The 27,875-nt window shown below is 40.4% G+C and overlaps 3 protein-coding genes across 5 annotated transcripts; 1 reads left to right on the plus strand and 2 right to left on the minus strand.

Moving 5' to 3' along the window:
• Positions 1-766: 766 nt before the first annotated feature.
• On the minus strand, positions 767-5,906 carry OIP5 (Opa interacting protein 5; the record flags this gene model as incomplete). Of its 2 annotated transcripts, none has more annotated exons than XM_082282906.1 (5): positions 767-2,386; positions 3,687-3,768; positions 4,293-4,346; positions 5,415-5,481; positions 5,612-5,906. In XM_082282906.1, 5 exons carry the CDS (start codon positions 5,904-5,906, stop codon positions 2,231-2,233), a joined length of 654 nt encoding a protein of 217 aa, XP_082139032.1. In that variant the 3' UTR covers positions 767-2,230. The 2 variants fall into 2 exon arrangements, with proteins under 2 accessions (XP_082139032.1, XP_082139031.1); XM_082282905.1 differs by having other exon boundaries at positions 4,293-4,415.
• A 366-nt stretch (positions 5,907-6,272) lies between these two features.
• On the plus strand, positions 6,273-18,398 carry NUSAP1 (nucleolar and spindle associated protein 1; the record flags this gene model as incomplete). The annotated part of the gene is made up of 12 exons (XM_082284532.1): positions 6,273-6,365; positions 7,536-7,601; positions 8,668-8,859; positions 9,903-10,077; positions 11,755-11,844; positions 12,560-12,660; positions 13,395-13,457; positions 13,658-13,845; positions 15,922-16,109; positions 17,080-17,190; positions 17,722-17,833; positions 18,311-18,398. The coding sequence occupies 12 exons, from the start codon at positions 6,273-6,275 to the stop codon at positions 18,396-18,398; spliced, it is 1,467 nt and encodes a 488-aa protein (XP_082140658.1).
• Positions 13,461-27,865, minus strand: NDUFAF1 (NADH:ubiquinone oxidoreductase complex assembly factor 1). Of its 2 annotated transcripts, XR_014226549.1 has the most exons (6): positions 27,645-27,865; positions 25,715-26,333; positions 23,721-23,906; positions 22,451-22,525; positions 20,398-20,785; positions 13,461-13,653 (listed from the first exon to the last, which is right to left on the minus strand). XR_014226549.1 is itself a non-coding variant. In XM_082284533.1 (5 exons), the coding sequence occupies exons 2-5, from the start codon at positions 26,216-26,218 to the stop codon at positions 20,645-20,647; spliced, it is 906 nt and encodes a 301-aa protein (XP_082140659.1). In that variant the 5' UTR covers positions 26,219-26,333; positions 27,645-27,865; the 3' UTR covers positions 20,327-20,644. The 2 variants fall into 2 exon arrangements, 1 of the variants encoding a protein (XP_082140659.1); XM_082284533.1 differs by lacking the exon at positions 13,461-13,653 and having other exon boundaries at positions 20,327-20,785.
• Between the last annotated feature and the right edge of the window lie 10 nt (positions 27,866-27,875).

The following is a 27,875-nucleotide window of genomic DNA, read 5'->3' on the forward strand; positions in this document are numbered from 1 at the left end:
TCCACTCATTCTAAGATGTGCAACTTAGCAGTTAAGAGCTTCAAGGGTTGTTTTAGAGGGTAGCGGAAACCCTGTGTTGCTTGCATGGACTGCCTACAAGTAACAGGCCCCTCAGAAAACTGGTTTTTATATCTTTATATTGTTTAGGTGACTACATTTCTGAAAAATTTCTTCTGTGGTTGGCAAAGGTCCTCCCAGTTTCAAAGATTACAGAAATGTAGTTTAAAAATTTACCAGCTATTCTTCAGCACATACTCATTATTTATTTAAATTCATGCTAAGCAATATAATTTGAGCAACCATTACTTTAATGCTTCATAACAAACCAGGACCCAAGCAAGATAAAGTGATGTTTTTCCTTCTGCAAAATTAATCAAAGGAAAAGTAGGCCTAGGACTCACATGATATTGGCAATGATTTGCAAAATACGAATTTCTGAATTTCAGCTTTTATTTAAGAAGTTCCTTCTTCATAATTTTAAATATAAAACAAAAATGTAACTGACAGCTTTCTTTTTCTTTTAGGGATCAACATTAATGAAGCAAAACAATTTAGCACTATTATTCATAGTATAGACATAAAGTCTATAGCAAGAAACAGTCTCAATGCAGGAACTGGAATGAAAGGGCAAAAGCCAGTAGTCCCATATCAGTCACGTATTCTTAGACTCATGCAACAACACAAGCACTGTCACTCAGGAAGTACTACAGAGGTGGTATTAGAATTTGTGAGAGTCCCTCCTCTCCATGCACAATGACTGCTGATACTCCATGGTTTTGCTTACCACGATGAACTGAGCCCATATGGAACTCCCAAACAAAAAGCAGCACAGCGAGTAACAGTAGTAGCCTGAGTACCAGCTGCCAAACTCAAACCTCTAAGGTGCCTTACAGTGAGTTTTGTCCCCTCTCCTCCAAGCCCATTATGAGTTATTTTATAAATAAGACAAACAGGGAAAACTGGCAGCAGCAGCAATGAGGTATGCAACCTGCTGGTCATATATATGGAAGTAGAAGGCAATTTGCATTACTGGAATTAATCTGATCAAGTAAATAAAATCCTCTCTAGACTGCAAGAGACAACTACTAAACTTTCCATAAAGTTCATTATCCCTCTAGGGAAAAAACATTAGCCCTTTAGGCAGCAAAAGGGAGAGGAAAGTGGCCCTTTACCTTCCAACAAACAAGAATTGTTTGTTGGAATTTGTTACTGACCCAGTAACAAAGGGTAAGTGGTGCTTTCTTTACTGTAAAATTATTTTCTAAATGTTTGGAAATAAGCAGAACCAATTTGCAACAGTGAGAAATGCCAATGAACCATGAGTACCGTTAGGTGTTTTTTATGAAACAGTTGGCCAATTGAAGGCAACAGACAAATCCTAACTTCAAGAAAGCAGTGCTTCCACAATTGTGCAGAAGACTGTTCCTTGGTTTCACAGTTCAAGTCCCAGAAAGAAATGCTCAAATCTGTTCAAGGCAGTTTCTCACAGCCTTAGCTGGCAGAAGTTGACTCAGTCCTGTCCATGGGGCTGCACTTCAGCAGACTTGGCAGCCACATGGGTTGCCCTTTAACTGAAATCCAAAACCTTGTGTTCCTGCTTGCACAGGAACCACATGGTGCCATCCAGACTCATGCACTAAGAACGCTGCACCATCTGTGACATGCTTGTCTGCTGCTTTTGCAGGCAACACACAGAGGCAAATCTAAAAACTACTCAGGAGTCCCTTTAGCAGTGGCTCACATATGAGATGTAGCTAATGAGCCACTTAAGCAAAAACTAGCTGCCATTAAAACCAAGGCTGCCATTAACGCTGTATCTGTGTTAAAAGGTAGGACACGAACTTAAGTGTCTCTAAGAATGTTCAATTTGTAATAGTGGTTCTTGAATATCATCACCTTGTTAAGTTTGTTTTCTGTAGCTCCAGAAATCTGACTGTAGTATTTCAAAGGCTGTTTTTCCCCCTGAAGTCATTAGAAAAACCAATGTCACAGTTACACAGCCTCAGAGAGCGACGTGCTGCATGGGTGAGCTATTGAGTCTTCAAGCGTAACTTCAGTACGTCAGATTTTCACATGTTCCCCTGAAGGGATGCACTTCATCATCAGTTCTTTGCACACACAGCTAAAGTGACAGATCAACACTCAAACCCATTCTGGTGCATTATTTCATCATAATGAGCAAACTCAGCAGAGATGCAGAAACAACTCCAGCAGTTCTTGAAAATGGGTATTAGTTGGCATTAACTCTTGCATATCCTGCCTGTAGGTCATCTGGATCTGGTGAAGAGTTTTGCCATTCTGTTACATAATTATTTTGTTCCAGTTTCTCCAGCTTCTTCATCACTAATTCTATGCGACCATTGAACTCCACAAGCTTACTTTTCACCTAGAAAAAAAGAGAAATTAGAGTATTAAAATTAGCAAAAAAAGTCCTAACACTGGATCTTTGAATGACCCACACCCCACTTTAAGTGGCTAAAGAGCAGCTCACTTTCAAGATGGGAAAATACAGAGGGCTTGATCTCTATACTGCATGTTTAGTATAGACAAAACGAGCACCCAGATCAGAGGGCTGCACTACGAACTGGAGATGGATGAATGTGTGCCAGTATCAGCCCTTCCAGGGACATAATGGAGATAACATTTAAGGAGATGGAGTTGCAGCTGTTTTACTGTGATGAATCTGATCTTTCCCAGTTAACTCATTACAAGTTTTCACACAGCCAGAGATCTTTGATAATATGTGGACAAACTGTTTCATCATTAGCTTAGGAATACGTGTGGGCATTATGTCTCAAAAAGCAAAGGCCAGATGCTTGAGCTTGTTCTAGTCAAGAAGGAAACTCTCTACAATCACATAATCTGTGTTTGCAATGAAGTGCTATCATATTTTTACTTCAATCTTGTATTTTTACTAAATCATGTCTCGACTTCAGAAGTTTTACCTGGATAAGATTTTTGCATCTTAGCCTCACCTGACCTGTAAAAACACTGATCTTACAGAAACTGGAAGATGACTTGGGAGAGGACAAAACTTAAGAAATGTCAAAGGCCCATTAAAAGAGAAACTAAAATCTAAAGTCAAACCCCCAAAAAGTAAGGAACAATTAAATACATAAATACTGGGTACGCTGGCTGTCTCCTACACACAATAACTTTATTTGAGCTAAGGGACAGGCAGTTAACTAACGTTAACAACTACTCAGGTTCAGATAAGAACATCCAATTTGAGCACCAAAACAGGAGGGAGGTCCTAGAGTTGTCTCTGAAACTACAAATACTGCCATGCTGTTTTGAGCTTACACAGACATAAAAATATAACTCCCTAAAAATCCCTTTCAAAAAAAAAATTTCTATTTTTTAAATTCTTCAACAGTGACAACACAAGTTGTAATACTTAGGCCAAGTCTGTACAAATGATTCTTGGGGTTTTTTTTCTTTGTAAGGTATAGAGATAAAAGGATAACAAACGGGCCAAAATTCAGCTAGAACTGGGTATGTACTGCAGTTTAGGAGGCTTAGAAAGTGTTCCATGTCTCATGCATTGAGTCAGTTATTGTCATATAAGGGCAGCATTTTCTCAATCTTATGCACTTAAAACCCCCACATTTGTATCAATGTTTTTGAATTAATGTCCAAAATTATCAGCATTTTAAAAGTATTTTCCATTAATGTGGATATCTTACTTTCTCCATTTGTTCTTTTAAGGTCACAGCTGGAAAATTCACTTTAGAAGCTTCTATAATCATTTGGCTTTTTAAGAGGTAACTGGAAAACAAAAGGGGACAGGGAAAAAAAAAAGAGAAGAAAAACAGTTAAAAACCCAGTTACATTATTTAGACAGATGATTTAAGATGATTTTAAAGCAGATTCAAGGTTGTTGCCAAAAGTAATAATTATGAAAATATTCAAAACGTAACAATCGTTTTACTTTGGAATCAAGATCCTCTCATCACCAACTATAAGTAATTTACAGCTTCTATAGTCAAGTCCTCAACCTATCATGGAACCACTTTGATACCTTACATTAGCTACATGAATCTGGAACTGAAGGAGATTTCAGTATTACACACAACTAAAATTAAACTCTTACATTGCACAAGGACACTTAAGAGGTGCAAGGCAATCAAAGGGATTCACATCAACACAATTAGACATCAAGGATATTAAAATCCCACACCAATGTGCTCAGACAAAAGTCAAACCACTTTTGTTAGCTGTAGGCTAGTTGTACAGTAACTTAAAACTACCTGTGAAGTCACTGCCCATAAGAATACAGTGTAGTCACTCACCAGATGATGCTGTCCTTGAAGAAACAGAACAAGCCTCGGAGATATGCCAGGTCACTGCCAGAAGAATAAAGAATGAAGCCCAAGGTCAAGCCACATGACCGACAGGTTAATAAATAATAAGCACTAAAAGGAGAAAGGGAAAAATGTTCTTAAACAGAAGTCTTTGAAATCATAGATGCTGCATGTTTGTCAGAGGGCGTAAAATCTTCAGTTCTATCAGGGCAAAGTCCAAGGCATAATAATGCCTCCACCTCAAAAAAATAATACCTACAAAAACAACATGACCATAAGAAATTTGCCATGTTGTGAAAGAAGTAATCTCTTGAATAAGTGACATTGCTATTAAGGAAGAAAATGCACATCTTATTATCACAGAGTGGTTTAGACCATACTACTCAAAGATGATTTAACTGATAATGCACGTGCCAGCTGAAAATTCTGTCTATTAAAACACATTATTGCCCCATGCAGAGAGAGGGGCAGGGAAAAAAAGTCAAAAAAAGAGCAAGTTTTGTATTGAAGAAGTTCCCACATAGTCCTTATAGTCTGTAAAACAACCTTTAAACAAGCTACTGATTCCGTAAGCCCCCAGATGACATTTCACGTTCTTCCCATTAGACTGAGTTACCAAACCTTGCTAACTGTAGGTTCATGAATGGGCAGTTCAAGTTCTTCATTTTCAGTATTAAGAAAAACCAGCTAACCAAAAGCCACCCCTACCCCCTCCCCGAAACCAAACCAAACCAAAAAAACCCCACCAAGCCAAAAAAACCTCAGAGATATTTTACGTAAGAGACCTTTTAGGGGGGAAGAAAGGGACCTTATATAAGTTAAGCTGCCTTCTACTGCATTGCTCGAATGTTCTCTCCACCTATAGAGGTTAGAGCAGCACAACTTTTGGTTTAAAATGAAAACTACATCCCTACAAAATATTTCACATATTCAAGTGTGAAACAGGGACAGAAGTCACTGGGGAGTTTGCCAAGCCCCTCAGAACCCCCCGCGCACAAGCCGGAGGAGCTCCCGGTCTTGCCGCAGCCCGGCTTTGCCCGCACGATTTACCGCGGCGGCCACTCTCACGGCAGGCCGATGCCAAGAGCAGGAACTACGGGAGCTACGCACCATCCCAGGAGGGCTCCCTCGAGGCCGACCAACAGAGAATCCTCCCAGGTCACATCGCTGGTGACTTCTGAGGAGAAAGAGAGAGAGACGCGCTGCAGCCAAGAGCCCCCGGACCAACCCCAGCCCGGCCGCCGCCGCCCGCCCCGAACGGGGCAGCGGAGCGACCTCGGCACCCGCCGACCCGACGAGGCACTGACTGAAGCAGATGAGGACGCTGAGCCCCGGCGGCTCTTGCCCGCACAGCTGCAGCGAGTCCCCCAGCACCGTCCAGCAGCCGCGGCAGTGGAACACGGCGCACTCCTCCGGCAGTGGACCCTGCCGCCGCGGCGGCGACGCCGGTGCCGGCGGCAAGGAAGACGACGGCGGCGGCGGCGACAGAGGCGGCGGCGGGATCCAGGCGGTAGAGGCGGGGGCGGGCGCCCGCTCCACCACAATGGACCCGGCGACCTGCGGCTCCTGGAACAGCTGTCGCAGCTGCCGCCGCACCGCCATTTCCTCCCGCCGGGCGTTCGAGCGCGGGGCCCGCCCTCCGAGCCCCGCGATTGGAGGGCGGCCCGCGTACCTGCGTTGCCTTTGGTCAGCGGCCGCGTCAATCCTCGCCGCCCGAGGCTATTGGGCAGCGGCCCGCACCGCGCGCGCCTTCCCCTGCCGGGAACGCCTTTCGCGGTTGAAAATAAGCACGCGCGGCGGGCTGCGCCGCCATTGGCGGCTCCCGAGCCCCGCCCCCGGGCCCCGCCCCTTTCCCCGGCCCAGCCAATGGGCTGGCGCGGCGGGCCCGTTCGAACGGCGGGGGCGGCGCGGGCGGTGTCGGTTGGCGCGCGGCGGGCAGGGCCGGTCGGTGCTGCCGCCGCTGCTGTCATGGCGCTCGCTTCGCTGCAGCCCCTGGAGGCGCTGAAATACGTCGAGCTCCAGCGCATCGCCAAGGCCGCCGGGCTGAGGGCAAACCTTCGGGTGAGGCGGGGGCGGCTGGGAAGGAGCGGTGCCCGGGAAGCTCCGGGTTCTGGGGTGCCTCCGTGCCCGGCCGTGAGCCGAGGGAACGCGTCCCCGCGGGCGGTGCCCCCTCCCGGGTCTGGAGCGGCGCTGGCAGCGGCACCGGCCGCGCGGTGCGACGGTGGCTCCGCGCTGGGGTGCCCCGGGAGGCTGTGCTGACGTCTGGGAGGCGGGCAAGCACTCGAGGAGGAGGAGTGCAGGGCTCCGGTGCTCCCGGGGAGGCTGCCCGCTCGCCTCCCGGCCCGGCTGTTCCCCCCCGCTGGTGTTCCAGCGCTGTTTGCCTCCATCGTGGGTAGTTGTGGTTGTTTTGTTTGATTTGTTTTGGGTTTTTTTACGACTCGGAGTGGGAGGAACAGTGACAGCAGGGTACCTTAAGGGAGGAGAGGGCGCGTTTGGCAGTCGAGGTTAAGGGCGAGAGGTTTAAGGGCGCCCCAATGTCCTGCCTGGAGCCGCAGGTGCACGCGTGACACGGCCCGGCCTCTCCTGGCAGGCGCTGCCAGCAACGGGAGAAGTCATAAAGCCTTAAAAAAAGATCCACACCTTGGGTGGACAAGGCAACTCCCTGTCCTCACAGGACTAAGAATTGTTATGGGAATGTTAGTTGCGGGGTATTTGATTGATTTTATGCTGCCCTTTTCAATTAAGTGTTTAAGAGTCTTTCATAGCTTGAATTTTCAATGGCGTGTTTTCATTGTTATTTTATTACTATTACTGCTGATGTATGCGAGGGATGAAAAGAATGCTTTGCATGTAGCATGTGCAAGACAGAAGGAATTGCAGAAATCTGATGCAATTTTAATTCAAGTTCAGCTGCACTGTGGGGCTTAGAACAGTTTGTCTCATTCATTGAACGATTAACCTTCTGAAAAATAGACAGATCAGACGAAACCCAGTCAGGGAAATTTGCCTTTGTGCCTCTGTGGAGAATATGCTACATATTAATCTGTGGCCTTCAGCACTTTATTTAATTGACTGACTTGAATGACGTCCTAGGCATGTCTTATTCTGTTGGATTCAGGAAATGTTCTGCTTGTTTGTTGGATCAGTTTATAGGAGGCTGATTGGGCTTACAGAGTTCTTCAATGACTTAATGGACTGTTTGGTTCATGTGGTGTTTTGATTTCTCTTCAGGCAGACAAATTGTTGGAATCATTGAAGCAACACTTTGAAGGGACAAAAGAAGAAAGTGAAAATATGGTAATAGATAATAAATCAGTCATTGCTTTTAGGAAGTATAATCCTTAATTTGTAACCAATTGGGCAGGGCACGTGCCGAAGGGTGTTTTTGACCATGATGGGAACTGTAATAGAAATACCTTTTTCTTCTTAGTGCCCTTAGTTTAAAGCACTCATGTACTGATAGACATAGATATGCTAATGTTAGCTTTGCATTGGCCTCCTCTACGACTGAAAGCTGATTTCCTTTCAGCTGCCAAAATTAACAATGTATTTTTCAGCATCAGTACAAAACTCTTCTCTGTGAACACTAACATTAAATTTCCACTGAACAAATATTAATTCTTGCCTGTGTGGCTCCAGACACTATTCAGTATCAAATATAAAAATATTTTATTATTTTGCATGCTTAGATGAAGGGGACTAGATGCTAATTGGAAAGCATTTTGCATCTACTACAATTTACTTACACTAGCACTATAATGAAAGCAATACAGTTGTGCTACTTCCTTTATTTGTCTCTTGTGTATTGTTTTCTTAACTTTAAAAAAGTGTTTTCTGTAAGCTGAATTATTTTGCTGAGTGTGGTAAAGTTTTTGAAGTTTTTGATAAAAAGTAATTTGTTATCTGCTTTTTCTAAAATACATCTTCCTTGAAGTACATCTCCTAAAAATCTTCTTTAAAGGTTTGAGGAACTGGTGTAAACCTTGTCAGCTTTTAAAAAATTTTTACAAGCATGAAAGGAGCCCTGTTTTTATTGGTGAAGAGTATTCCACAAATGTGGGAGGGTCATGGCATCATGCAAGTTAGATTTCAAATATAAAGTATTAAGCCTTTATAATCTTATTAAAATGAAATATGATAAAACAATAATAGGAATTGTATTTAAAGTCTCCAAACAATGAGCTTTGATGCTTAGGGGAATCTAGATAGTGCCTGTTTCTTGATTACTACACTGCTAAATGGCATGCTACTGTTTTTCCTCTGTATGAAATACTTCTTTAATAATGAAATTGAAACTGTCCCTGGAGTACTTAACTTATGTTTGTGTCAGGTATCTTCTGATTATAGTATTTTTCTGCTACAGGATCCTGTAAAGAGTGCATCTGCTTCCATTAAATCGGATGAACTGAGCAATCAGGAGGAAATGATGTCTGATTCAGGGTCTTTTATTACAAAAAGACGTGGTAAAGAAAAGAAAATAACCAGAAAAAAGAGGAACTCCCATGAGGAAATGAATACCAGTGAAGAAAAGCCAGTGCTTTCTGATGAGAAAGAGGTAATTTGCATTGCATGCTTTTGTGTGCTGACTGTCCTCCCTTCCTCTGAGCATAATTTAAGCACAACTTGATTTCTTTTCTATCACCACTTATAGATGGTATATGTTTATATGTGTGTCTTTGGGTGTGTATACACATGTATAGAAATTCATATGCAAACATTCTGGTACTTGTCTTTGTACTTTGTAGCACTGACTTTTGTCTATCTTAACTATGTGCTATCCCATAATAAACAGACATTACATGCTAGTCATTGCTTCAAGAAAATAAATTCCTCTAAGAAATATACAATTCCAAACACTATCTGAATGTAAGACTGCTTTCTCTAGTTCACTGTAGTATTCTGAATCTTAGGCTAGTTTCAGAATTTATCTAAAATAAGGCTGTTCTCGCTTTTTTGATACAGAAAAAATCATTAGAAGTCACACGATTGCCTAAACATCATATTTTTTCTATTGTGAGGGTTGTATCACTGAGGGAGAGAAAGTTTCAAGGTGAGGTGGAGGCAGAACTTTTCTTTCTAGAGTTACAAGATGTAGGTAAGCTAAGAACTGTTTGAAAGACTTACTCAGGTAGAGGAGGGAAATGAGAAAATGAAGAATGTTAGTCTGTTAGTGTTAGAGATGTACAGTATACAAAGATGCAACAGTAAAAAGTAACATCCTCAGTGAATTTATTTTTACTTGCAAATAATTAACTTTTATGAATATAGGCAATTTTATACTAAAATGTTAGAGCTGTGCAGTTAAAAGCTTTATAATATATCAAAGTTTGTGAAGTAACAGGGTAAGTATTTCAGAAGTTAATTCAGTTTGGACTTCAGAAAATCTCTTGCTCAATCTCCCAATGAAAGCAGACTCAGCTATGAGGTTAGACCACAGTGCTTTAGGCTTTATCCGACCTGATACTGAAAACCCTTGAGGATGAAGGCTATGCACCTCTCTGGGCAATCTGTTGCACTGACTCACTGTTCTCAGAACAACAGCCTTTCTTTATAGCCACTTGGAACAAACTGGTTAAACAAAGTATGTTTAAATTGCAGGTGCATTCTGAAATGGAAGAAAATGAAGTGCCTCAGGGTGAGCACAAAAAGGGACAGAATGTATTACAAAACAAGAAGCAAATAGCTGAAGAGAGGGCTATTGAGAATCCAGGGATGGGTACTGGACAGAAAAAACAAGTAGAGAAGTCTTCTACTAAAAGCAGGGCAGAACAACGTAAGTAGAAAATTGGGAAAAAGTAACTTCAATTTGTGCTACTTCAAATAACCAAAAGGGACATTTTATTGCGTCTTCAAGGATTTTTGTGGCACGTCTGTTGATCACTACCTTGTTTTGGGGATACCAGAAGAAAATCAGTCTGCTTTGAGTTTGTGTTACTTGTTTAACATATTGTAACACAAATCCACAAATTCTGCAGTGTAGGAATTTTGCCAACTTCAGAACTTTGACTTCAGAACTCTTGTTTTCAGTGAAGGAGTTCTCAGAGATCTGGGTATATTTGAGTTTTACACTTCCAAAAGGATCAGTGCCTTTTGGAATACTCTTGAGGTGTTAGTTGGATTTTTAAGAAGTGGCAAGAAAGGGATGACTTGCTTCCTCATGCTTCATTTATCTTTTTCTACAGGTTAACAGTTTTATCTTTTTCTTTCCAGGAGTAAAATTAGCAGAAAATAACAGAGACAGAATCCTTTATAATTTGTTTGAACTACCTAAGAGTGTCTGAATATATTCCAGTGGATCACTTTTTCATCTGGTGGTGTTTTTAGTCCTTCAAACATGATGCCACTGAAAATATGAATTAATTTATCCCCCACTACTTTGTGTATGCAGCTGACATGAAGAGATGACTTTGCCTACCCAATCTGATTAATTCTTGGTATTGTGGGTCTGTCAAGTAAAATGCACACCTGCATTTGCTCTGTTAGGCTCAGTGTTTGTAGTCTGTAAGTTTTATTATGGATATTCTTGTTGTTCCATAGAATTTACAAGGACAATCTTATGGGAGACCACCAATAATTTTGAACTAACTCAAAAATCTGTGATTTTCTATGAAGGTTGTTTTTTTAAAAAGAAAAGCAAGAGAGTATGTGGGGGATGCTTGGGTTGAGGCAGCACTCATCCTGACAGTTTGAACAGTGCTCATCTCTTCCTATAGCTGTAGTAACAAGTGTCTGCATTAAATATTGACAAGTTGATTTTTCAACCATTAGTTTTAACTGCACGCCCTTACTTGTTTCCAATAAGTATTCCAATAAGGATTTCTTTCAATATATTAAGGTCATCTAAGTTTACTTCTGAGGGGATGTGAATGAACAGAAAAGCAAATGTTTGGTTTTGATATGTGAATGAACTTGATATCAAGTCTTTACCTGATTTTTTTCTTAAGAATATTAATCATTAAAATGTAAACATGAGCTTGTTACTGTACCTGAGAGCAGAGGTGACAAAAACAACTTGGACTCTCTGTGTAAATAAGGCAGTGGCAGAAAAGTTGGTCAAAAGGTATTTCTTCTTTGTTATCAACATTTAAAAAACACAGATCAAGGCCTGTGAATTTAAAGTCTGCTTTGCTTACCACAAGCACAGTTCTCTTGTTAACTTTTCCTGAAAAATATTTTACTATCTATCATAAGATACTAGCCTAATATGACTTTAGGGTTCATGCTGGGCTTGAGGTTTTACAAGATATGTTATTATTGACAAACCAATTACAACACTTTTGAGAGACTTAGAACATATCTATTCCAGCTGGTTTTATTTCTCAAAACCTAAACCCTTGAGGAGATAAAATGTGTTTTGAAACAAATATTGGAACACTATTTAAAACCACTGTGATTACTTTAAATCATCTTCCAGGAGTTCTAATGCTTTTGTCTAATCTTACTGTACCAGGTGATGCTCATCCTGCAGGAGGGAAGATTCCTCTACGTGTAGGCCGTGCATCTAGGTCTGCAAGAACAGGAACAACAGCTACTACACCAAGTAAGATAACCTACCATCTTTAGAAATAGATGTGTTTTCTCTGTGTAAAGGGAGACTTGACTTAGTTCTTCACAACTCAAATTTCTACTCCTGTTCAAAGAAGAGAATATTCTCTCTTTAAAAAGCAAGCAAGCAAAAATATTTCCCAAAGGTTACATTTCAAGGTACATATTCCAGCTTGTAAATTCATAGTAGTAAATGACTGGCATGTATGTTAAAAAACTGGTTTATTGAACATTTTGGTGACTTTTGGATACAATACTTGCAATTAGTGATTTTTCAAAGAACAGGAACACATTACTGTTACTCCTGCTTGTTTAGTTTTCACTTTATAAATACTATGGTTGTGCTGTACTACTATACATTAGCTCATGTTCATCACTTCTTAAAATGCATTAAATAATCTCAAATGCAGAAGTATTTATTGTTTTCTTTAACTGCAGAATTTGGGGGTTGGGTTAGATGATCTTTAAAGATCCCTTCTAACCCAAACCATGGTTCTATAATCCTCCAGATTACCAGGTAGCTGGCCATGTAGCTGGTGAAATAGATTCTTTTGGTCCTGTTTGGTCAGCTGTGTCTACAGCCTTTAATTAGAGGGATGCAGTGTTTTCTTTGAGGACATAACAATAGGTGTCACAACATTCTCCTATGAAGTATTAAACTTCCTTAGGACCATATCAGATCTGTGAATCTTATTTTTGGAACTTCTTAGACTTTAAAAAGTTGCACGAGGCTCAGTTCAAGAAAATGGAATCTATTGCTGACTACATCGAGAGGAAAAAAAAACTGAATGAAAATTGCAGCACAGTTAAGGTAAGAGATAACACAGGAGGATACCCATTGTTGGCATATTCATTTATTTCCAGGGCCTGTCTGTAAAAGTCTTATCAGGTCTCTTTAGATCAGTGAGTAGCTGGTCATGTGAACATGCAGTGGAATGTTATAACCAATGTAATTTAACTGTAGTCCTACACAACTAGTTATATAGTTATTTGTATATAACTTATGTAACTATACAAGTTTTTACATGTTAACAGTGTACAGCTGTAGAAACCAACAACTAACTTGTTGGTTTTGAGTAAAAATAATTGTCACAATTACTTTTGTGAAAGATCTCCTGGAATTTTTGTTTACAGCGGTTGAATTGCTGTAGAACTTAAGCAAGGGATAGGTTATTTTTCAGAGAGCAGGAATGAAATATTAAGTTTCTCTTCTGTGCCTGAACTATCATCCAATGGCTGCATATGACTCTCCTTTAAAATACATGCAGTATATGTTCTCAGTTCTTGTATTTCACCCTCACGTGGGTGCAAGCTGCTAACAGGGCCTCTCACAAAGTGCAGTAGAGCCTAGAACAGTGACAGTAAAGTATCAATGAATGTATGAATGAATGCGTCAATGGCCTTAGAATCATTCAGGTTGGTTACTCTAGCACTGCCAGGTCCATATCAAACAGTCACAATGACTCAAACTCCTGAAGACTACATTTATTTTTTTAATGACATATATTGCATCATTGTATACTTCAGACAAATTACTATTGGCAGGTGCCAATGGTCGGGAAATCAATTCTCTTAAGAGTATCAGAAAAAGACACTCTACATTCTAAGGTATGTGTTGTCAAGTCAGTTTAATAATAATAAAAAAAGCAATTTACATTTAAAATAAGCTTTTAAAGAGGAGAAATAGAAGGGAGAAAACTTGAAGAGGCCATATGCTTCTGATGCACTGTGTGTTTTCCTTTCCTCTTGCCTGCTTTGTAGATAATTTTTCAGCAGAGTCTGGTAACTCAGAATTTGCTTTTCCCTAGAAACAAGCCAGTGGCAAAAGATTTTTATTCAGCCCAAATCCAGAAAGAGGCAGATTCTCCAACACCTGCACTCCTAGTAACCTCCGGCGCTCACCACGCAGTTCTCTGAATGCTGCTAATCGGAGTATTTTATCCCAGAGATCTTCATTTAATCCTTCTGTACTTTCAACATCCAAAATGAATGTCAGGTAAAAAGAACAAACCAAAGCTACCAGCAAGCCATTTGATATGATACACGTGAAATAATCAACACTGACAGAGATTTTACTACATTATTTCTCTTCCAAACATGAACTATGCAAGACTAATTCTGATTACTAACTTCCAGCCTGGCTTTGTAGCTGGTTTAAGCCTTACTGTTCTATCTTCTTTCTTCATTTTTATGTCTGTTAGAGGAATCTCAAATCCTGGCTTTCATTTTGCTAAACTGCTCAAGCCAATTATTTTTCTTCCCTTACTGTGTTAGGTTTTCCATTTTGCCAGGCAACCTAATAGTTTCTGTTTATCTGAATTAATTTATCTTTAAAATTTTTTAACCAGAACTCTATTCAGTATTCCAGGTAAGTCTTGCAATGGACTCATCATTTGGGGTTTTTAGGTACTTTCTTCCTTTTGTCCTATACTTCCCCTCCCCTTCAGGTCACAGCAGGGGTCCTCTTGTGATTGACTACTATAAGCAGATTGTTCCTAGCAGATGGGAACCAAGCTGACACCAGAAAGTCATGAGGAATTGCTAAATGAATGAACTCGTACTCAATGCTATTATACCTCATCTTATTTCCTTTTAGAATACCATGTGTATGTCATCATTCCTCCACAGTAATCTAATTCTCTATTAGTGTTAATACTTCCTGAACTTCTGTTATCAGTACATTTTATTAGCTTATTAATAATTTCCCTAAAGTCTTGATCAAGAAACCTTTTAAAAGAAGGAATTGAAAGGGCAGTCCTTATGGTATCCTATTGATAAATGTCCTTTTGCTTGGACTTCTTTGTAGTGAAAGCCCTTATTTCTACTATTTCTTTGTTGACTTCTAACTATCATACCAATTTTGACTTTAATCAGTTTACTAAAGTTTCCACGGGGACTGAAGTTCTGATTAGACATTCTCCCTTTGTTAACAATTTACGGTTGTTTGCAGGTCTTGGTTGTGTTACTTTCTCTGATGACCTTCACTTTTCAACTTTTGCATGCCAAGACCATGGCTGCTGGGGCTTTTTTTTGTTCCTGAATAAAGTGTGTGTGGGATTGTTGTTCTTAAGTCAGATAATGCAACTTCTCATATTGGTATCTGATAATATATAATGATGTCACTTTGGAATGCAGGTCTTTTGCTGTTCAAAGGTCAAAATCAAGTTTACAAACTTAGTGGCTTTGTTTTTACTTTAAAAGTCCTCTTTTTGATTTCAATAGATAACAAATGAAAAAAATACACTGCCTCTAGTGTCCTCTTGGATGAGCTTGGATGTCTCCACTGCACCCCTTATTGATTCCTAGCAATATGTAAACCAAAACATTACTTTTAGAATTTGCTTCCATCCCACTGGTCCAAATTTGCACCGTGATGGATCTTGCAAGTTGTACTTCATCATAAACTTGCTTGCCCATAAAAACATAGTTTTCCTCAACATTTACTCCCTGTCTTTCTGAATCTTGCAAGCTTATAGCTTATTCTTAGTACCTTTTTGATGTGGATGTTACTTCATTCAAGATTTTGAATTTTATGCATGTACTCACAGGTATTCCTAAAAAATGTGCATATACACACATACATACAGAATGTGCGTGTGTCTTGGAATGCAGGTAACTTGGGTATTTAAAAATTTCCAGCTTCTTCCTCTTGTAGCTCTTCGAGGTCTAGCATTCTGATAGTTAATTGGCTTTCAGTTTTTCTTAATCTGAATTTTAAAACTAACGAAATATGCAGACTCCAGAATCCAGATCTAAAGTAAATCATATCTGTTGGTGAATAAATCTACTTGCTTATTGCATCCAAATATATTTGCTTTCCAAAATAAAAAAGAAGTCTGCTCTTTGTAGTTTGTCATATTACTTACTGCTGTTGATGCTGGCTCAGAACTTAATGTTATACCAGCAACGTATTTTAGTGCAGTTTTTGCATAAGCTGTGAACATCTTTCACACAGTAGATCTTTCTACCTGTAATTAATAAAAGTAGAATGCAGAACCTTCTGTATTTTGGCAGATGGCTTACGTTCCTTGTAGGTGACTAAATTTGTCTTCATGTTTCTAATAACTTTCAGGTTCTCAGAAGCCACAAAAGATAATGAGCACAAACGCTCTCTTACCAAGACTCCATCTAGAATGTCTCCATACATGGAGGAGATCTGCACACCTGACACTCAAAAGAGCTGCAAATGTATAAGTCAGAAGAACAGTAAGGGAAATGCAAGAAATAATGATCTGACTGCATCAAAGGGTAAAGTGGATGGTGAATATTTGGCTCTTTCAGATCAAGACTTTTGTCTTACTAAATTATAAGTTTTTAACAACAAATGTCATGTAGACCCAGGTTTTAATTTAAATCTCTAATTTATGACTGGTTCTTCAGAACTGCAGTAGTTTCTTTGTTTTCCAGTGGTTTGAATAAAGTATTTAGGTGCCATGTCTTAAACATATGGTACCTAGCTACCTACAGAAAAGAGGGCAGAAAATCTTCTAGCCCTTTAGGGACTACAAGGCAAAAGATTCATATAGCAGATACAGGGACACCCTGTCTGCAGTGAGAGGAATTCCTGATATTTTCTCAGAGGTCTCACTCTCCTTGTGGGGTTAAGCACGCATCAGGCTTCTAGCTGTGCTTTAGTACAACCTGTTATCAGCCTCAGCACCCTGATCAACTCAGGAACTAAAATTAAGAAAAATCAGAAGTCTTCTGATTACTAATGATCTCTGCAGCAGCACAGCTCTGCTATCCAGCCATTGACACCCTTAGCATCACAGGGATATTTGCACAGGTCAAGAACCCAGAGCTGCCTGGTTTGCTGTATAATAGTGATGTTTTTAAGGGGCAAGCAAAGTTCCATGCTAATCTGAAGCTGGCCTGTTCCAAAAGAATGCTGCTTTGTTTAATGTGAAAAACCACTTGGTTCCAAAAATCATAGAGAAACACAACTTGGCTTGAAGGACTAGAAAAACACATGAAGCTGTATGTGCTCTTCCATAGTATAATCATAGCTAAAGGGCCAGTACTCTACAACTTTTGCCCTCTCCAGACCTGGAAGCTCCCCATTTCAAGTGAGCTTTGTTTGTGCAATTCTATCTTTAGAGGTGTCAGCAGGGGCATTTAATGGCTCTTTGGTCTTGATAATTGTAGTGTGGTCTTCACAGGCACTTTCCAACTTTCTGTGTACATTGATGCTCTTGCAACTCTAATTATGGTATCCTGATGCCTTTTGTAGTTCTTACCCCCTTCAAGTTTGGTGCTCAACCTGCAGAACCCACAAGTGGAAAGAAGACATTTGACCTCAAAGCAAGTCTCTCTCGGCCACTTCGGTATCAGCCACATAAAGGTACGGTGAGCCTGTGCAGTCTGCGCTGCTCACACCCCTTACACCCCCCTGTTCCTACAGGGGCACATTGATACAAACAGCAATAGTGAAGTTTGCAGTCTCCTTTCCTGCCCCTTTTCCTTTCTCTCTGGGTTCCCACATAGTATGCTTTAAATTTCTTCACAGTATATACTTTAAGAACCTCCCACTGAAGATTAAGATTTTATGACCAACAGCCCATAAATACAAGAATAAATATCCTTGTATTCCATTAAATAGATGTATGTACAGGAAATATGAAGTATTTCTTACACGGTGCAGTGGATTTTTTTAATCTCATGTGAGAAGCTGAACTTGGCATGCTGAGTGTTACTTCTAAGTACCTGTTACTACTTACAGAAGAACTACTTGTAGGGAATGGGCTGGTGAATCTGATAATACAGCTTGAAGAAGCATTTCATCTTAAAGACCATCAGCAAGTAACAGACTAGCTAGGATAAATTCATGGTAAGAATTACTGAACTAGTCTCTCTTTTTGCCCCTAAATTGTAGGACGACTAAAGCCATGGGGAGAATTTAAAGAAAATGCTGTTCTCAGTAAGTCTGGTGGTAGCAATATCTCTTCACGTAAGAAAGATTACAAACAACCACATCTCCAGACAAGGTTAGTATACCACTAGTCTTTTTATGAATAGTGTTAAAATAATATGATGATTTATTCTTCTTTTTAGGATTTAAATGTAATTTGGGAAAGAATACTTTTTTTGTATTGAAGCTATTTCTCCTTCCAATGACTGCTGAATTTCAGGAAAGCCAACAGGAAAGGCTGCTCTGAATTTGTTAAACTTTTTTTCCATGAAAGGTATCAGTTTCACAATTTGGAGATTTACCTTCATCTTGGAAGAAGCTGTCAATATTGACATGCTGTTACCTTGCGTGTTAGACCTGTATGCCTGAGCAGAAGTATTTGCCTGAATGTTTGAATTCAGTCCATAATGGTACTGCTATCTCTGCCTATGGCAAGGGCAGTACACTGATTAAATGGGTGTTAAGTTGTGGTCAGCTTCAGATTCCTTTGGTTGCTTGTGTCTCTACCTTTAATATAACTTGATATGGTCTCTTTTTTCCCCCCCCCCTCCAGGGAAGAAAGGCGTGAGACACTTGAGCAAGACAGAAAAAAGAAAAAGGCTCATGCTCTTGGAAAACGTAGAGGCCTATCTGTGTGTTAGGACAAATAAGAAGTCCTAACTAAGACATCACTGTAAATACTGTTCCTGTCATGTAAAGGCTTGTGCTGTCTGTGTATGGTTCAGGGTGCTATTAGCTAGTGGAATCCAGAGAGCAATTAAGGAGACCTTGTAATGTGCCCTGAGCATAATGTTTCTTTGATCAACTTCTCCACTGAGATGAGAGTTCCAAACTTTCAGGGGCTTAGAATTCTCTTGTTGCTTCATAATGTTTTCATTTAACTAATTTACTTGACTAAAATATGTTCAAGAAGAAAATATAAGCGGAAAAAAAGATGCTCAAGAAGCCTCCTTGCAACTTAGGATAGACTTGCGCATCAGAATGCACTTGTTGTGTACTAGAATGCAGGCTTTGGACACCAAGCTTCAAAATGTTCCACAATATTCAAAATGACAAGAGTTAGAAGTACCTGCTTGCCCTGTTCTCCAGATCAATCCTTAAATTCTCTAAATTGCAGTAATTATTCAGCATTTCTAATTGCATGCTTATGACATAGTAGGGAATTTCAAAGAGCGGAGAAAGCATGCAAGCTCTCTGGAAAACGAAAAGCTTACAGCATAACGTAATTGTAAACTACCTTTAAAAAAAAAAGTCACAACTGAATTTACAAATTACCAACTTTGATGCATTGAGCAGTTAAGATTTTGTTCCTTTCTATGGTAAATAGCAGATGTTAACAAAATTCTCTTGCTTTTCATCTCCAAGATGCTTAAAAGAGGTTAGAGTACTGTTGAGGCACATTCAATACTTTGGTTTTAAAAGCAGTTGTTATTTTTACATTAAAAAATACATAGAAAAGTCTGGATTTGTTAGGGATAGAACTAGAAAGGTAATTTAGCAGTCGTAATCTCAGCTGTTGAGCAAATACATGTTTCACCGAATTTAGTGTCCTATCAAATATATGTTGCAATGTCAAGAACAAGCTCTTTCTTTTATAAACTGAATGGGGAAAATAAATATTTTGTATCTCTCCTGTTTATCAGTGGCTTTATCATTTAGTATACTATGTATAACTGCTTCCTTACTGTAGCACTCTTTTTGTTCACACTTGTATTTACTACTGTGTTTTCCTGTGCCAAGTTTTCCTCACGAACTCACCTGCCTCCCACTCCATGAAAGATGTTTGCTCTGGTATCTTTAGAAATAATAACCCTCATCCTTCTGCACTTAAGCTGTTGAATTGATAGTACAAGATCCTGTTTCAGCTTGCTTCATTGTGGTCTCTTCCATATAAAATACAGGTACATTTAATATTTCTAAAGTATACTTAAACAAGGTCACTGTGGAGCAGGTCAGTGCTTTGATTACTTAAATTTGACAGCTGAAACATACACTTTACAAAGCAAGTGCTGACTGGTTATCTTGAATTACTGAAAACGAGTTCTCTGAAAAAGGGAGGTGTTGAGCTTCTGTGCCACCAGTTGAGGCTGTGATTTCTTACAACACAGCTGAGTTAGGCTAACTGCACACAGCAAAAGTGGGATCTGCTCTGCCCTGTAATGGTGCTAAGTAAGCCAAGCTGTGCCTCCTTAGGGAGCAGATAGAGCTGGGCTTTTCCTTCCACCCCTTCTTTGGAGCATTACTTCTTTACAACAACCTTAGCTCTGCAACATTGTAGGACTATGCTCAACAGCTTTAAAGGAAAAGTCAAGCCTGCTGCATAGCTGTTATTTCCACCTTGGCAGTGGCAGCTTTTTCTTTTTTTAGCTATCCAGAGGAGCCGAAATGAAAGGTTGAAATACTTCTGCCTTTTCCACTTTAGGTGCTGCTCTTTGTAAATTTCAGTAGCTGAGTCACACTTAAGCACCAGTCCTCAGGGTATTAAATCTCATACTCTTTTCAGTATAAAACTGTTAAAAGTGTTTTACAACTGTCACCAAACCACATAATGCAGAAAATGAAAGTGATGTACAAAAAAGAACAAAAAACTCATGAAATACTTTTATTTCAGTAAAGGTCAGGACAGAAGCCAAAACTTACCTAGGGAAGAGTTACTACTTTGTAGGAACATCACAGCTCCTCTAAGGCTATGTTGCAGTCCATGTATGTACAGTCTCTCCAGGATTCTGTCTCTGAGAGTTCAAAGATGCCAGTGCTGTCACGCTTCATGTACATATCTCTTTAATGTTTACACAGGCTCTTCAAGTTGTTAAAAGCCACATGTTAAGAAGTATTTTATAAAAATAAACCAAGTATCTAAAGAATTTATAAAGGACACCAGCCCAACTTAGACTGGAGTGTTCTTGTCATATGTTTCATAGGCGAACTCTTCTCTATGAGCTCTGTCTTTTAGCAGACCAATAAAATCAATCTCCAGCTGGAATGGACCATCTACTTTATCTCCAATGGTGAATCCAAGGGTTCTAATCTAATTAAAAGACACATAGAGGTAGAACAGCATTTATAACATTACAATCAAACTCAGTTATATCTCCCACTTCTACATTTTACGTACCATTCACAGCCATCTACTTTAAGCTGGTGTTTGTTCAAAATGCAGCAGCATTTCTCAAGGCTTGAACACTTCACTATCCCATTTTCAATACACACCCCAGAGGGAAATTACTCCACATTTGCGTTTCTACCGCTGTGTTAATAAACCCTTGATTTAAAATGGCCTGAGCCTAAAGCAACACTGCTACTTTTATCCTTCATGTTTTGTGTACAGCCACTGTCACCACAATTGGGTTTCTAAACACATTTTCATAAAGTCAAAATTCTTTCATGAATAGGAAAAACAAAGATGTAATTAAGGATGGAAGGGATCAGTCTAGATTATGATACACCATGTACTCTGTGAAAACACCAAATCAGACATTTTAAAACTTAATTTTAAGTTGGCATGAGACTTAATTACTGAGTTTAATAGTAAGACAAGGTTCTTAACCATTGTTTTCCATTTAGAATAATGTTCTTATATATAAGAACAAATCTGTGTGGCTCAGGCATGCTTTCTATTAGCCTGTGGCTTGCCCAAATACTCTCTCAGCTCTCATGTGTTACAAAACACTTCCAACTGTTAACAGCTTAGTTGAGTCACCAGTGCAGGCCACCGCATGAACTCAAGCTGCCCCAAAGCCCTGCTGAAAGTGCAGGTCTGAGTGGTGCCCATGATTTTAAGGACTGCTGTAAGTTCAGGAAAATAATGCCTAGGATGTGTCAGATGAGTAAATGTCTAAATAAATACTGCAAATGTATACTAAATAAATAACAGAACAACGCTAGATAAATGCACTGACACTCTTCTGGATCATTCTAATGCTTTCAATGCTATATCCCCTTCCCCAGCAGCAAGCTCTATAAGCAGCCCCTTGGCTTTTGGAGCCCGGACAGTTTTTAAAGCTCCTTTCTTCCAAATCACATTGTTACGGATACCTACGGGAGTCACCCAAACTCTCTGCTCTAAAGAATCTATTCCTTTGTAAGCCCTAGACACATTGACTGTTTCCTGCCTTTTTTATTCCTATTTAATAATTACTTCCTGCCTTTCCAGGTTCCTCGGAAAACATACATTAGTACCATGAGGGCCATTCATTTAAGAGCTGGACTTGATGGTCCCTGTGGGTCCCTTCCAACTCTGAATATTGTGTGTGTGACCAAGACATTTTATTAAGATTTCTTAAACTGCCTTCACACTGCTTCCCCGATTTTTGGGTTTCTTTAAAATATGTTTGTAAAATTACACTGCAAGTACATAACTTTTACTGTCAAATGCTACACATAAGATAACCATCAACAAAACTTCAGTGGAGGATGCTTAGATCAAGTACTATTTGTCCCTTTAACTCCTAGTAGATATTTTTAAATACCCCAAATATGACTTTATGTTTTCATTTACCACATATGAGAACAAGTACCTTGTAACAAGATGAGGCCCTTCAATTCCAAATAACAAACATTAGAGAATTTGTAAATTATCTATATCAGGCCAATATGATCTTGAAGGAAACTCTGAATTTCTTACAGAGCAATTGTGTGTTCTTTATACTGCTTTTTCAATTGAAATTTCAAAAAAAGCCTATAGAAAACTTGCCTTGTCTAACCAGACAGGATGCTGGTTATCCTGGACTCTTCCCCGACTGGAGAGAAAGAATTTGGAGAATGGAATCTGACATAAACAAAACAAAATCAGACTTTAGTGTAACCAGTATATAAAATAGAAACTTAGGGAAAAGAAAATAAGCATGTGTTAGCAAAGTAACACTGTGCTATATCTGGTACTAGCATTAGTTGGGTTTATAAAACTGGCACAAAGAAACAACCCACGTTAACCCTTTCAACTAGCTACTCACAGCCAGCTTCAGGCCCACCCTGTGGTGTGGTGGCTGCAGCCATCACACAGGGGTGTTACCCTGTTGGGACACAATGAAACACTGCAGCACAGAAAGTGGCTGTCTACACTCAGAATATCTCCTTCCAATAACATGAAAACATCAACCAGAAATTACTGCAAAGCCTAGCATGTGTACATACTGACAGCTTGTCTGTACCTAGGATGTGGATTTCACAGTGCAAACTTCGTACTCAGACATCAGTACCTCTAGGAAAGCACTTCAGAATAATGTAACAATTTCTTTGAAAGCAGTGGGAGCAAGAAAGTAGGGCTGGCTGGTGGCTGGTGAGAGGAAAACATCCAAGCCAGCAATGACACACTGACTTTCATCCTCCTGGCTCCTCATCTGTGAAACACAGGCTGTTCCCACATGACTGGACAATGGTATCATGAAACACTCAACACCAGTTTGGTAAGGATGTGCAAACCTCCTTATCATTGTCATCAGACAATTACAAAAGGTCCCCAAGTTGCATCAGAGAAGAGCCACAACTCACACTTCTTAAAAGCATTATTTTGTGTCACAGAATCAAGGGTCACAAATGACAAACCCCAACTCCTGAGTCTGACTGACTCCAGAGAGGCTGGGAGTTAAGCAAATCCTGTTGCATGGAACAAATCCTACATCGGCCTACACCCATTTGTATTAGAGATAAAACGGTTATCACAGAGAATATTCATGGGAACACCTGCTAAGTTTCAGTTGCTGTATCTATCCCATTACTCCAGTAAGAGCCAACAGTAGGCATTAAGGGGAACAGATGGTGGATCAATTCTTTAACACAATTGACACAGTGTGCCCTCCCCCAGTCCAGTTTTGGGAACTCCCAAGCCAAAAGCACGTCTTGTATAAAGAAAATGTCGAGTGGACAGCAATTGAAACAAACTGTGAATGCTGAAAGAATTCCCCTTCCCATGTTTTGGCCAGGACCCCAAGAGTGTCATTAGTTTGAAAGATTCATTAGTTAACCTTTATTTCCTCCCAGTATGGGCCTCCTCGGGTGAACATGAAGTAGCTGTAGAGGTCATCCTTTTGGTGAGAGAAGTAAGGATCTGTATAAATGTTTACCATCCAAGGTCTGCCATCACCACGGACACGTAAATACAGACTGTTGAAGTTTGACCAGTCATAATACTTCTTCCTGTTGAAAGATCCCTATAAATTATTAATAAACAGAATTATTCCTCCGTAATAAAGGGACACTTTCATTATGAGGAACAAAGCATTGTTGCTTTGATCACTGCCCTTGTTATTATGTCAGATAGTATTTACTGTAACATAGTGAACACAGCTACACTGTCATCATCCTGGCTGCTGAGCTCACTGAATTTCCTTCATCAGTACATTAGAGACCAAAAACTGCAATATTGCCACTCTGAGGACTCACACTCATTATAAGGCACAATCTTCTAAGTATCAGAAATCAGACCTCCCCTTCCTAAAGACTGAATTCCCTACCAGGCAAGTACACAAATGCCATGGTGATGGACCAGTACTTATGTAATTCATTAAGTTTAATATTCTGTGCTCAGTTCTACATAATTGAGAAGTGATGACAAGGAATTGAAGCAGTGAAATAATTATCCCCTTTGAGAACTTCCCAGTTGAAGACTAACAAACACTGGGAGCATTTAATGTTTTCCAACATTTTTTTTCCATTAACTGTGTAAAATAATAAGATTGCAATCATGTCTAAATCTTTACTGCATTTTTTCCAAAGATCTGAAAAATCCTGATGTTGTCATTTGCATGATGGCATATCCAAGAGTCTTCAGAGAACTACACTGAGGTCACTCAGAGCAATGAGGGGCAGGGGTCAGGGTTATTGGTCAGAACTGCCAAGAAGTCAAAATTAGCACCAAAAATGCAGATATTTCCCCTTTATTTTACAGCACTACTACAATTACCTATCAACTATCCTTCTACCAACTCATCTTGTAGGTAACAGAACGAGTAGATCATCAATATATTAATATAAGGTGTGTAGCTACTTGATTTTATGGTTTTAACAGTTTTGAGCCTTTCTACTTAACTAAAGATGGACTGATACATTCCACTTCTTCAGAATTAGGAGGTGAAAGTTTGAGTCACATTTGCACAAGTCAGTAGCAGTCCTGACAGTTTAACTCAGGCAACACTCCACTTGCTGTTCCACTCATCTGATCCAATGCCACCATTTTAATCAGTGTTCATGTGCCTCTCGTTAACCCATTGATTTTGGTTACTCTCATTCTCTGCTCCCCAAGATTCTGGCCCAGAAATTATTTACCTGAGTACTTGTGACAAGACACAAACAACAGAACACATTAAATAGTTAAAGATTTTATCCACTGAGTGAAATTGTTCCTTTGCTTTTAAAGGTGCTTAGAAATAAGGGATGAAACAAGGCATATCCATAATAAGCACATCCATTTCTGGTCTATTTTGCTCAATTCTGAGCTATCAAAGGTTTGTGTTTTGCTTTTTCTGGCTTACAGTAGGAGGCAGACCTTTAAAAAGTCCATTTCAAAGCATTGTTTTCTGTTCCTGTGAGAAGATGAGTTCATTCACCCTAACCAAGTTTGATGAATAGACCAAGTCAAAGCCCAGAAAATTCTTACTTATGACACATTCAATTAACTTCAAACTTAGAAAGATGTCTATTTTAATCATACCAATTTTGGATATAAAGATTCATTCCAGATCCTTCATTTGTAAGGATGCTGCAAACAGGGTGGTCTATTGTACATAAGTAAAAGATCAAACATGAATTATTCCTTTTCTAAGAAAGGAAAACAAAATCCAAGAAAAAATGTCAGTTCCTCGCAGGTCAAAGGATACAGCAGCAATTACATCTCTGAGAGAAAGTCTAATACTCCTGAAAGTGATCAGCAGTAAAGAGCAGGCCACTTGCTGTCACTGGCATTCCACAAACACCCTCAGATTCAGTAACAGAAGCTGTGCAAACACGGAGCTGTACTTACCACTGCCGGTCTGGATCTCATACTGCAATATCCACTGTATTTTGTCTCCCCATCACGAGGTACTTCTGTATTGAGGGTTCCATACAGCAGAGCAGCCTGGTTATTCCTACCCAATTTGAGGTAAACTTTACTTTTCCCTCCAATCTCTACATCAGAGGAAATAACCCATTCATTTAAATCTTCTTGGCTCCGAAACTGCCACAACACCTTTGTTTGTTCCAACAAATGCTGACTTAATGGATGGCCTCCAGGTCCTAGTAAATAATCTTGGGTTTCCTTCTTCAGCAAGCTTAGCTGAGTCTTTAGGTGATCAATGCCCTTCTTAAAGCTGAAATCAGCATTCTGCCAAGACAGATTTTTCTCAGGCTCTGCCCCTGGCCTCCTGTAGCTGCTGTACAATTTTGAATTGCTGAGGAAAGGTCCAAGTAAGGAGAGCAAAACTTTGTGCCTGCAGCATCCACCACGGAAGGAAGCACCATTCAGCAGCATTACAGTCAGAGCCATACTGATAAACTTGAAGAATTCACATATAGTAAGGCAATTAATGGGCTGAAAGTTAATTAACAAGAAAACTAGTATTCAGAGCTATCTTACTGTAGTTACTGTAGTTGATCTTCACCTTCAATGAAAAAGAGAAAAGGTTATAAAAGATTACATATGGGATGCTTGTGAAACTATTTAACTTCTATAACTGAAATTAGCTAGAAATCCAAGTAATTGGAAAAAAGAATGAAAAAAACCATCAGGAATTACACTTCCTCGGAGCTCTAATTTACTTATTGACTTCCACCCTATGCTTTCCTCTCTTCCCATGGTGTGAAATCCCCACACAAATAAGAAAACCCAAGTAAAAGACTTCAAATAAAACTGAAAATAGAAAAGAAAATCAGTTTCTCTTTATCCCTCCCACTGTAAATAAGTTTAGGTGTTATGAATAATACCAGCAAGAACAACCTATGAAGGTTTCTAAAAGATGGCACCTATACAACTAAAAAGTATTATCCTCTGCATGAAAATCACAAATTCACAACAGGCAGACCCTGCTGCCACACAGATAAAAATTACAATCTCAGCTGACACAGATGACAAGACTTTTCAGGTATGACGTCCTGCAGCAACCATATCACATGCTTCTTCCATGTCATCCTCAATATACCTGTTTTAGGATTACAAAGACATTTGCAAAGACCAAAAAGTTTAACATGGAAGACTGCAATTCAATAGGGTTTTCTTAAATAAGTCTTCAGGAAAACTCTGCTCAATGCCCTGGACAGAGGCTATTTTCCTTACTTGTAAAATTAAAGATATTTTATTATTGGTGTTGGGTTTTTTTTATGCCACAGAACAATTCCAAAAATGATGTCACATGCATTCAACTCCTCTGAGCTTTTAAGAATGAAGTCAGGCACCCCACATATATCCTCTGTATGTCACTTACCTTCCTTTACCCACGGTAAAATCCACTACTGTTATTCTCACACCTAATTAAGTTATGTCTAAAGCTAAACTGAAGAAATTCACATTTTGCTCTGTCCTGCACTTCACAAGATCGGAGGCAAGTTCCCAATCAAGAAACCCTGTCTCCTCATTGCTTCACCCGAGTACAAGAAGAAAACGCGGAATCTGAACATATTCTACTTTAGCCCGGTCTTTGTCCCTCGGCAAGGCTTTAGCAGCCCGCCGGTGCAGCGCCAGCACGAAGCACGGCCCGGCAGCTGCGACGCCTCGGCTTCCGCCCCGGCCCGGCTTGCGCCGCACCGCGCCGCGGCCTGGGCACCGGGCCCGGATCCCGCCCGCCCTCCCGAGCCCGCGGGCAGAGACGAGGCCAGCACCGGCCGGGCGGCGGCCGCGGCCTCTCCCCGCAGAGCGGCCGCCCCGCCGCTCCCGCCCCGTGACCGACCGACAGACCTCGGCGCCAACACCGGCTCACCTTCCCGCCGCCGCCGGCGGGGCCGCCGCGCCCGGGCCGGCCAAGCAACGCGCACCGCGCCGCTCGGGTTCTGCCGCCAGCGACGGCGGCCACCGATGTCCTGCCCGCGGCGGCGGCCAAGGCGCGATCCTTGACCTCCGCGGGTCTCCGGGCACCGGAGGAGCACTCACGGAACGGAGCGCGGGGACAGCGCGCGGCTCCGTGAGGGGACAGCAGCGGCCGCCCCGCCCT

Source organism: Coloeus monedula (assembly GCF_965178545.1).
Source record: "Coloeus monedula genome assembly, chromosome: 6".
In the NCBI taxonomy this organism is placed as follows: Eukaryota; Metazoa; Chordata; class Aves; order Passeriformes; family Corvidae; genus Coloeus; species Coloeus monedula.